The 11,499-nt window shown below is 45.4% G+C and overlaps 1 protein-coding gene across 5 annotated transcripts in view; it reads left to right on the top strand.

The window, feature by feature from the left end:
- Positions 1 to 917: 917 nt before the first annotated feature.
- LOC136500639 (intermembrane lipid transfer protein VPS13-like) overlaps positions 918 to 11,499 on the top strand; it is a 31,505-nt gene continuing 20,923 nt past the window's right edge. For 2 of the 5 annotated variants that reach the window (XM_066496041.1, XM_066496040.1), the window contains exons 1-13: positions 924 to 1,304; positions 1,657 to 1,734; positions 1,826 to 1,938; positions 2,045 to 2,138; positions 2,771 to 2,814; positions 2,913 to 2,981; positions 3,529 to 3,602; positions 4,820 to 5,000; positions 5,146 to 5,211; positions 5,328 to 5,407; positions 5,853 to 6,008; positions 6,692 to 6,755; positions 7,233 to 7,367. In XM_066496041.1, the coding sequence (XP_066352138.1) occupies positions 1,208 to 1,304; positions 1,657 to 1,734; positions 1,826 to 1,938; positions 2,045 to 2,138; positions 2,771 to 2,814; positions 2,913 to 2,981; positions 3,529 to 3,602; positions 4,820 to 5,000; positions 5,146 to 5,211; positions 5,328 to 5,407; positions 5,853 to 6,008; positions 6,692 to 6,755; positions 7,233 to 7,367 (1,251 nt within the window). In that variant the 5' untranslated portion in view covers positions 924 to 1,207. Of the gene's footprint in view, positions 1,305 to 1,656; positions 1,735 to 1,825; positions 1,939 to 2,044; positions 2,139 to 2,770; positions 2,815 to 2,912; positions 2,982 to 3,528; positions 3,603 to 4,819; positions 5,001 to 5,145; positions 5,212 to 5,327; positions 5,408 to 5,852; positions 6,009 to 6,691; positions 6,756 to 7,232; positions 7,368 to 11,499 lie in introns of all 5 variants that reach the window. The other 3 variants (XM_066496044.1, XM_066496043.1, XM_066496042.1) reach the window with 3 other exon arrangements.

Here is an 11,499-nt window from a genome sequence, read left to right as displayed (position 1 = left end):
AGGGAACCTTATGAACGCATGAGTGTTTAAACACCTATTTACCTTTCATAAATATGCCGCTAACCTCTTCAGCTAATTGTTCTCACTTCTCACTATAATCTGCACAAATGTCATGTCCCATCTGTGATGATCTTGCAGACTGCGAATGGAAAGCGCAGGCCGGGAACCCATGTGCGGCGTCCTTCGACTGGAACTGCACTGGCATCTGCAATCCGGTGGAGAGGATGACAGAGGTGCACCGACGATGTTGGGAAGGCCTTGGAGCCGAAGGGCACGCACAGTTTTGACTTTTGATAGCCAATAGTTGGCGGATCATTGTCGCACCATTTTTTTTTTGCTGTAGGGCCCTGTAAGTAATATGCGGAGATGAACCTGTATGCAATGGCTCAGTTTTTTCAGATGTGCAGCAATGCCATTGTTTCCTGTTCAGTTTGCGTGCGGAAATTGGGGTAGAACATTAGGAGTACAATCTGCCATTGAGTCTCTAATAACTGAAGATGATACCTCACTGGATGCTTGTCGTGAACTGGTTGATCTCTGAAGAATTCGCTCTGTCAGATTTGTCTGTGATTCTGAGTGGAGTATCAGGTTTCTCACGGAAAAGAAGAGAAATGGAAAGCTTTCTAAAATTCTACCAGAATACGTAGCTCCAATGTGTGTTTCTTTTTTCGATCACAACTTTTTCTCAAGTAAAGTATACATGACGTTGAGTTTTTTTTTCCCCATCTGTGTTGAAACAAAATTGCGGACACACCAGCTGAGTACATCTGTTTTAGATGGAAATACATGATGACGGCTGAATACGAGTACATGTGCAGCCACAGAGAGATATACATTGAAATATGTCATCACAAATGAATCAAATCAAATTATCACGAATACGAAAATACGGTACATGTCGGTGTACTCACACACGTGGCACCACGACTCGTCCACGGAGGCCAAGCAGCAGAGGCCAGGGGCGACACGAATCGCCGTCGCCTCCGGCGTCCGCCTCCTTCTCCAAGCAAACGGAACTGAAAAAAGGCCCGCCCCGGCGGCGCCACCCGACCTCCCTCTCCATCCACCGGTCACCTCCTCCCCTTGCCCCTCCGGCCTCCTCCCGTCTGGTCGTCACCCTACGCTCTGCTCCATCCTCCCCCCGTGTCCAACCTACTCCAGCTACATGGGAGCGCGGGCTCCCTAGGGTGTCTCGACCGCCGCCGCCATGTTCGAGGGGGTGGTGAGCCAGGTGCTCGATGGCCTCCTCCGCCGCTATGTCAAGGGCATCCAGAAGGAGCAGCTTAAGATCGGCATCTGGAAGGGTCAGTCCTCGATTCCCTCCCCCTCCTCTCTAGCGCCGCTTTTGCCCAACCGCCGCGCTGTAATTCGTGCCTGTCCTGTTTCCGCAGCATTAGTTTTGGAATTCTGTGGCTGCGTGCGTTGCTGCTCTCTTTTGGGCTTTTCATCAGTGTAGTACTCCTGCCTGATCAGTGTAGTTTTGGGTTTTATGTGTCAGTTTGCGCATTGTTAAGTGTCACGGTTATTTTGGCTTTCCGTTACTACTGGATGTTATGCTTTGAATTGCTAAGTAATTACTCGTAGTGTTAATACTCATGCGGAATCTACTGTCTATCTGATTGTGATTATGTTTCTGGTATACCCACTGATCTGCAGAAGAAATACTGCTCGAAAATGTAGAGCTGATTCTGGAAGCCTTTGACTACCTGCAGCTGCCATTTGCGCTCAAGAATGGTATCGATTTTTTAATCCAACTGTACTGATTTTCCTGTCTGTTAACCATTGCATGGTTGTAAACTTTTAGTTCTGTTCTACTGCTTTACAGGACGAATTGGGAAGCTAAGCATCCGGATTCCTTGGAAAAAGCTTGGATGGGACCCTATCATTATTGTCATAGAAGATGTCTTTGTTTGCGCATGCCCAAGGGAGGATTCTGAGGCATGTCATTGAATTTGGTCATAGTACAGTGCTCAATTCACTTTGTCATATCAAATATATGTGTTTCCACCCTTCTGACCAAATACATTCTTTGGTTCTTTATCAGTGGAGCTCAGATTCTCTGGACAAGAGAGAACTAGCTGGAAAGTTGGCCAAACTTAATGCCATTGAGCTTGCTAAATTTTCTAGAAGAGTTACAGGTCAGCAGCCTGCATACCCATGTTCCTTACAGGCTTTTTGAATTTATTGATTAGTGGTAGGGGGTTAGGGCTGGGATATGTCAGTGGGGTAGTTCTAACCGTCGACTAAAAAACATGAAGGGTTAGGATTAACCTTCCTTTGTATCCTAACTCTTGAGCCGTCTCTATATCCTCAATCTAAGTACCCTTTTGTTGGTTTAATAAATCTCAAAGGTCACTTTATCTTTATAATTTACTTCACTGCTAGCTCAACAACTTCAGTTGTGTCTTCTAGTGGTGTCTTTAGGTTTCGTGTTGTCACCATTTTTTATTTTGATTTATTTTGTTTTACCACGTGTCTTTTATATTCTGTTGAATACCTTGTCACTGAACTTGTAGCTTAGACAAAGCCTCACAAGTTTTCATGTTATATATACTAAGTATGTGTGTAAGATGTGTTTATCAAAGAACCTTCATAAAAAATGATTTGAAGATTTCCCATGATATACTCTATGTGATCACTTGCTAACATGTTTCTTGTACTCGAACTTATCATAATGTAACATAATTGCTGCAAGTCTCATCTCATGTGTGTTCAGAAGAGTTATGCAGTTTACACTATTCATGGTGTTCCCTATTATTTTGACTTCTAGATAACCAAACGGGACAGTCGTTTTTGTCCTACATATCAGCAAAGGTAACAAACTTGCATTATTTCATTTAAAGATCAGTAGTTTTGAAGGTTGTGCCGAAACATAGGTTATTTTATCACTTTTGTTTGATTTATGATGGCAGATACTGGACAGTATCCAAGTTTCTATGCGAAATGTTCATATTGTGTACATGGATACCCACAACGTTCAAGTATATCTCTTTTTTATTTTTCCAATTTCTGCTATTTAGTGCCTGTATAATTTCGTTTTGTTATTTAGTGTTGTGCATGGTTTTATTTCAGTTGTCGTCCAAGTTTGGTTTTATTATTTCCTCAAAATGATATCTCAACCTTTTTTCTAAAAAAAAATTTTACCATGAAGGTGGTCAAAAAATACCCAAGCTCATTTTTCATTGATGTCACAATGACTGCGGAATTTAATTTGTATTACCTTAGCGTTAGAGGTCCCTTTGATTTTCTTTTTCATGCACCCCTCTCAAGTCTTCATAGATCTAGTGGATCCAAAATCTCTCTCTCTCTCTCTCTCTATCTATCTCTATCTCTGAAATTGTAATTGGGTTGCTTGAAATAAAAAAAAATTCAAATAACATCTGTCGGCAACCTAGTTTTAGTAGACTTCACATCTATTTTCTACATCTAACATTCTGACCTTATGTGTTATCCTTTTTTTGTCTTTTTATTCCGTTGAGGCGTCAACTACTCTGACTTATGCCTATTTTCTTGGTGAAATGTTAATAGGGGAACTTCGTATTTGGTTTGGAATTCTCAAGTCTCTCAATACAAACAGATACCCAGAAGCAAAGTTTTACTATGTGAGTTCATCCAATCATTCCATTCCTTTTATTCTAGAAGCTGCAGTGAAGCAATATATTGAGAACAAACACTTCTACTATCTTCTAAATATAATGAAGCGCAGTTCTCCTGCGTTTTCAAGAGAAAAAAACAAACACTTCAACTATTCTAGATAAAAATCCATTCTTCTGTTTATACAACTTATTTGTCATCATTTGTCACTGAAGGTTAGGATTAGAAGGACATGTTTTGCTTAGAAAAAATATTTTTGAAAGAGAAAAGTGCACTGGTGGTCCTTACACTTGTCCAGCGTTGTCCTATGTGCTTTTAAAATACAGATCTAGGCCCATAACCTCAATCAGCAAGAAATAACATATGTGGCACTCTTGCATGGAGCCTGAGATGTTCCATGCTTTACTATGTGTTAATGGCCGTCGTTAGTTATTATTGTCATGTATAGTGCAATCAGGTGTCATGTTTGCATGCCTCACTCATAGGTTAAGTTTGTGATGATTATGGTGATTTGGACCTCGGGTGACACGCTTAACAAGTTTAGGGATCCAGATTTGTGTTACAAGAGTTGACGCCATGGAAATGCAAATGCCAAACTCTAGCTGGAAGCTGACTGAAACCAGTTTTCATGAAGGTACCTATATTTCACTAGCACCCTGGTTTGAGCCCTGGTGGGTGGCCTCCTTGACAGGAGACTCTACCAACCGAGCTATTGCTCGGTTCTCATATGCGATTACTAAGAAATAATGGAAAATGAGAAATGCTTGCAGTTATGTGAAGATGCCTTAGTGTTGCAATGCATTGGGAAATATTGCCACTTTACCAGCTTAAATTAAATATGGAAGCATACTGAAGAAACTATCATTTCACATGAATGCCTCCACTCTTGAAGGAGCCCAAAACTGCATGAGAATAATTTACTTTTAACTCAAAAGTTCTGCCTTTGGAGTTCCTGTGGTGCTCTAAATTCGCTTATGGAGCACTTAAGATACCTGATTTTATTTACGGATAAAGCTGCATGAATAGACTTATGTTTCTGGTTTGCAATACACTGAAATCTGTTAGGAAGTTCTTACAAAGCCGTTAAAATTTGCTCTTGCATATTTTCAAGAAACATTCTTGCCACATACTTTGTATGCTTAGACATTTTAGCATTTCATGCAGTTCATTCAAACATATTTGATTTTCTATTAAATATGTTAATGTTCATTGTCTTTCTGTGCAGTTCATTGATGGCTAGGTCAAGACAAGATGAAGTAAATAAGATAATAGAGATATCAGATGTTGGGATTTATTGTCATCAGTTGGAAGAACAACAGGACCTATGCCATGTTGGTGCTCTTGAAAATGGCCACTCAAGGGATGATTATCTTGTAAATCCATTTTGTGTGACTGTATCTGTGCTTGTAAGCGCATTCTTCAACGTTGATACTGTCATCAGTTTTCTTCATAAGGCTTCCACTGCTTTCTAACTACTCATATTTATTTAGTTACCTTTTTGCTGAATGAATATGACCAGCCTGATCTAATGCAATAATGTCTTCATTGTAGGCTAACAAAGCTGCCAAGCTTGATGGTACCCCTCAGTATGACATGACTGCAGAGCTAACTGCATTGGTTTGTTTTTTTTATAACTTCCTCTAGATGTGTAATTTTATAAGCAGCACATTTTATTTTATCATCAGTGAAGAACTTCAGTATCACCTGCTTATATTTTCATCTTGTTTCTGTAGGCCCTATCTGTTGATGAAATCCAGCTCCAACAAATCTTAAATCTTTGTGATTACTTCGCTATCTGTGCTTTGCGAACAAAGTAAGCTATTCTAATTTAGATGGCTAAAAGCCCCTATCCTATTTTCTTATTAAATGCATTACCATTTATTTTTATACGGAAATCATGAGTTTCTTTTGCTTTTGTTCTTCATAAAAGATACTATTCCTGCCTTGAAGACATTCTCTGTTCCACTCACCCTTGATCCTTCTACCTTTGAATGGATATGATTGTTATTTTTATATGTTAGAATTGCCACGATATAGCCAGCAAATGAGGGTATGTAATTTGTAGCAGATACTACCATCTGAGTAACCATCCAAGAAAAGGTTTCTGACAACAGTATTTTTACAATGGGACTCACGTTTTGAATATCTGGAACTCATTGGGTTTCTGATTTGTTGAATGTCAATATTGGATTGATTTTGAGTTACCCATAATTGCTGATTTAGCAAACAAAGTCTAACAATATTCCATAACTTCACAGATATGGTCGTTACCGTCCATCTCAAAGCTCTATATCTAAGAGATGTAAAGGTTGGCAGAGAATGTGGTGGCAATATGCTCAGAATTCTGTATTAGCAGATGTTCGCAGAAGACTGAAGAAAACTTCATGGCAATGGCGTTATTTGAAGCAGCGACTGTAAGCTTGATTTTCCATGTTCAATTTGATCACTGACATTTGAAATGAGAAGAAATACTGTATTAGTTGAATGGCGTAATGTTGGCATGATGAAATTGATCTTGGAAGTTGTTCGTTACAGCAATAAAGAAAAATATATGGTTTATGATCTTCTTTTGTGTCAAGGTTAGGTTGTCAATCACAGTAAATGCACTAAATTATTTGATGAATATGTTTTAGTTTCCCTTTTTCTGTTAGCAAGCATCAGGGGAGACTAAAACAAAGCATGAAAGCTATCTGCTGACAGATAGGAATATCAAACCAAAGTTCTCATAGATGATGTTTGAAATTGATGGCCTGTTTTCCTTTTGTAACCCTAGAAACACCACTCTTGATTTGAGTCCATCAGCAGAAGAAAAGACCTTAAATAAAAATTATAAATAAGCATACAACTTTTAATTAGATTTATTACAATTGTGAGAAACTTTCAATTTATGATTCATGTTCACTTGTTTGTACTCTCATTTTGTTCCTGTTGCTGTGTTACACTGCCACTTTGTTGTTTTGGGTCTTTCTTAAGGTAGAACCAACACTTAGTCTTTTGCTTATACAGCATTGTTTTTTCTACCACTTTCCTTGTTATTGGATTATAACACACATTTATATGGAAGCCTTTAGTTGTGTCTTTTCTATATGTTTGACAGGAATCACCTACTAAGATATGTCAAATTGTATAGAATGAAATTGGAGCTTTTGCAGAAAGGACAGGTATCCTTTTCCTGGTAAACTTTAAATTTTTCAAGTTTCCGAAGTAAACTCAATGAACATTTGCTGTAGTTTAGTGCAAGTGTACAATGAGCTTAAGGCTGGGTAGCTGTAATTTCGCTTGCTGATTCCCACATTTTTAAAGTTTACGCATAAGTCATATGCACATGAGCTTGTCATTTGTCCCTGCTGTGTTTGGCTGAAAGACCTGATTCTGACATTGAAACCACCTTATCTAATTTGGAATTTTGGTCGCACTCACTATAAAACCCCTTTTCAGGCTTCTTTCAGTTCATTATGCTGTAGATATTATTTCCCTATTCGAAGTAAACAAAACTTTATGGATGAAATTCTCTCTAGAGAATTTTGTCAATTAGATTTTGTTGAATCAGTAGATTGTTCCCTAGTGCGTATAAATATGGTTTCTGCATATCATTCTTCTCATGATTTTTTCATTGTTTAATGTTCACCATTTTTCAGATTGTTACTGAAGACATTCTACAAGTGTTGGAAAATATGGACAGAGAATGTGATATAGATGACATACTTAACTACAGAACAATTGCAGAGCAACAACTGCAGGTTGTTGATGATTCTATTAGAAGAACGTTGAGGGTGATTGTGAATTACATTTCATTCAGTTTAGTCATGTTGAAAATGTCTTTACCTAAGCATTTTTACCACTGTACATCCATATATGACATCAATGATTCATGATTGGTACAGCACTTGTCCTGGGCAGTACCTATTTAAGATGGTTTGATGGTGTTTGAACTTTTGTTATCCTTGTAACTAAGCAAATATTTGCTCTCCAAAGGGGCTTTAGTTTCCTGTTAGTACACACTGTAGAATAGAACAGAGAGATAAGGAAACACCACACACCCCCATGGGGGGGGGTGACCTTCATATATATATAGCCAATATGGCAGGATGTACATGCGTGTACATGCTTTACATAGCAGGTGCTAATCACACTGATTGTGTGGTTGCCTATTATATACTTGCCTAATATACACTTGCCTAATATATCTATCAGCCTCCCGCAGTCGAAGCGTCAGGATTCCGGATGCAGAGACTGGACCGAAAATCGTCAAACAGCTGAACCGGCAAACCCTTTGTCATGATGTCAGCGAACTGAAACCGTGACGGCACATGGAGAACTCGAACCTCACCGAGAGCCACCTTCTCACGGACGAAGTGGATGTCAATCTCGATGTGCTTGGTACGGCGGTGGTGGACCGGGTTAGCTGTCATGTAGACAGCGCTGACGTTGTCAAAGTAGACAACTGTGGCGGCCTTCAAGGGAACATGAAGTTCCTGAAGGAGTTGGCGAAGCCAACAGCACTCTGCAACCACGTGAGCAACAGCCCGGTACTCAGCCTCCGCACTGGACCGGGACACCGTGGTCTGCCGTTTGGACGACCAGGACACCAGACTGTCGCCGAGGAAGACGCAGAAGCCTGATGTAGAGCGGCGGGAGTCTGGGCACCCTGCCCAGTCAGCATCGGAGAGTATGCAATCAGCTTGTTGATAGGCCCAGTGCCGATGTGGAGGCCAGCCGACAGGGTGCCCTTCACATACCGAAGGATGCGCTTGATCAGCGCGAGGTGAGCTTCGCGCGGGTCATGCATGAAGAGGCACACTTGCTGTACAGCATAGGCCAGGTCGGGGCGAGTGAGCGTCAGGTACTGGAGAGAGCCGGCGAGACTCCGGTACGCAGCGGGATCAGCGACAGGAGCGCCCGCCAAGGCAGAGAGCTTGGCACGAGAGTCAACAGGTGTCGACGTCGAGTGACACTCGGCTATGCCCGCCTTCTGAAGAAGGTCCACGGCGTACTGCTGCTGGCTGAGGAAAAGGCCGTCGGAGGAGCGAGTGACGGATATACCCAGGAAGTGATGTAGTTCCCCTAGGTCCGTCATGGCGAACTCAGAGTGAAGGCGGTCGATGATGCGTCGAAGCAGAGCGGCCGAGGAAGCCGTGAGAACGATGTCGTCGACGTACAGCAGCAAGTAGGCGGAGGAGCCGCCCTCGGTGTAGATGAAGAGGGAGGCGTCGGTGGCAGAGGCGACGAAGCCGAGCTGTCGGAGAAACGTGGCGAAGCGTTGGTGCCACGCCCGAGGGGCCTGCTTGAGGCCGTAGAGGGAGCGCTGGAGGAGGCAGACGGCGTCGGGTCGTGCCGGGTCGACGAAGCCGGGGGGCTGCTGACAATATACCGTCTCATGCAGGTGGCCATGAAGAAAGGCATTCTTCACGTCCAGCTGATGGATAGGCCACTGACGAGAGGCCGCGATGCTGAGGACGACCCGAATGGTGGTAGGCTTGACGACGGGGCTGAATGGTAGCGGTGAGGTTGGGATAGCATAGACAACCGAAGACACGAAGAATGGCGTAATCTGGTGGCTGCTGGTAGAGTTGCTCATAGGGAACTCTATGGTGAATGGCTGAGCTGGGGCGCCTATTGAGGAGATAGGTGGCTGTGGTGAGCGCCTCGGCCCAGTATTTGGGTGGCATGTGAGCGTGGATGAGGGTGCAGCATATATCGTTCAGAGAACGGATGATGCGTTCAGCCTTGCCGTTTTGAGAGGAGGTGTAAGGGCAAGAGAGTCGTAGGTGATTGCCGCTGGAGGCAAAGAAGGTGGTGAGGGCATTATTGACGAACTCAGTGCCATTATCAGCCTGTACAGCCTTGACAAGAAGGCTGAACTGTGTGTGGACGAAGGCGCAAAAGTTAATGATGTGAGTGGCTACCTCGGACTTGCGGACGAGTGGGAACGTCCAACAAAAGTGGGTGAAATCATCTAGGATGACAAGATAGTACTGCGCACCAGAAATGCTAGCGACTGGGGACGTCCAAACATCACAGTGTACAAGCTCAAAAGGGAGAGATGAAAGTGAGCTGGAATTACCAAAAGGCAGCCGCACATGCTTGCCAAGTTGACACGGGTGACATAGAGTATGAGCTGATTTATGCATGAAATGGAATTATTGTGCCTAAGCAAATCTAGAGTGGCAGCTCCTGGATGACCAAGACGATGGTGCCATAGGTCGGTGGAGGTGGCGAGGTTGGCCTGTGGCATGGCGGGGACGGTGTAGAGGCCGTCGGAGCTATTGGAGCGAAGAATCACGCGTCTGGTCTGCAAGTCCTTAACAGAAAAACCAAACGCGTCAAATTCGATAGTGCAATGGTTGTCACGAGTGAATTGGCGAACTGAAAGTAAGTTGCGCACTAGGGAGGGGACAACAAGAACATTGCGAAGAGAGAAAGGGGAGGTGCGGCCAGGTAAATGGGAGTGACCAGAACAGGACACAGGCAATTGATGCCCGTTGCCAACAGTGATGGAAGGAGAGGAGGAGGGATGACGAGATAGAAGTATACCATCCGAGTTGTGCATGTGGGAGGTGGCGTCGGAGTCCATGACCCAGCCGGAGTTCTGGAGCGCCATCTGGTTCAAGGCGGCAATTAGGCCGGCCTGATCCCACATCGGTGGCGGTGGAGGGGCAGCGAAGTGGGCCTGCGGGTTAGCACCCATAAGCCCCTGGTGGCGCCCGCCCTGGGCATTGGGGTGCTGCCAGCCGCCGCCAGGGCGAGGGCCCTGCTGCCAGTCGCCATTTGGAGGAGGAGCACCGCCCTGGGGGGGCCACGGGGTGTAGCAGAACCAGGGCACCATGGGGCGGTTTCCCCGTGCTGTTGACCGCCACCGCCGCCCTGCTGCCAGCCGCCTCCGCCGCCCTGTTGCCAGCTGCCGCCGCCGCCCTGCTGCCAGCCACCCTGGCCACGCCAGGAACCCTTCTTGCCGCCCTTGCCTCCCCCTGAACCCTTGGAAGGGGCACCAGAAGGAGCGCCGGAAGTGGAGGAATGGCACTCGGCAGATGTGCAGCTAGAGCCGGAGGCGGCGACCATAGCGGAACCCGCCGTGGTCTTCTCGTCGTTGGCGAGGTGCAGTTCCTTGAGGGAGAGCATGTCGCGCGCCCTGGAGAAGGAGGGCAGCACGGTGGCGTTGGCGATGTCGTCGGCGGTGGCGCTGAAGCGCGGATTGAGGCCGCGGAGGAGACTGAGGACGAGCTGCTTGTCGTCGATGGTTTCGCCGACGTCCCGGAGGGCAGCAGCCTTGACCTTGAGCGTCTGGCAGTATTCGTCGATCGTCGAGTCGCCCTGCTTTAGGGAGTGAAAACCCTCAAGCAGGAAGACGGCCCGGGGTGCGCGATTGGAGCGGAACAGGGCTTCGATTGCCACCCACAGCTCGCGGGCGGTCTGGTTCTCATCGGTGATGGCCAGATCAAGAACCGAGTCGTCGACGGTGTTCAGGATCCAACCGCGGACAGTGCACTCGGCAATTGGCCACGATGGATCATCAGCAGGGGGAGCAGCAGACTCGCTGATGTGTGGGAGGAGACTGAATTTCCCACACAGAGCCTTGAAGAAGGAAGCTCACTTGGTGAAGTTGGGATGCTTCATCTCCAGAGTCACCGGGATGTGAGTCTTCACGTTGACGGCGGTGTAGGGGTGGACGAGCACAGCCTGCGGTGCCGCGGCAGCGGAGCCGTCGGCGGTGACAGACATGTCGACCAGGTGGTGTGGCGCACCGACGGGAGAAGGGTGGACGGCGGCGTCGGAGTTCAGCCGCCGGGGAAAGGTGGAGAGGAGAGAGGAGCGGAAGCAGAAGGCCGGGATCTGATTGATCACGCGGTCTGTGATACCATGTAGAATAGAACAGAGAGATAAGGAAACACCACACACCCCCATGGG

The sequence above is a fragment of the Miscanthus floridulus genome, chromosome 13, assembly GCF_019320115.1.
Source record: "Miscanthus floridulus cultivar M001 chromosome 13, ASM1932011v1, whole genome shotgun sequence".
Taxonomy (NCBI): Eukaryota; Viridiplantae; Streptophyta; class Magnoliopsida; order Poales; family Poaceae; genus Miscanthus; species Miscanthus floridulus.
This window is presented reverse-complemented; position numbering and strand designations above follow the sequence as displayed.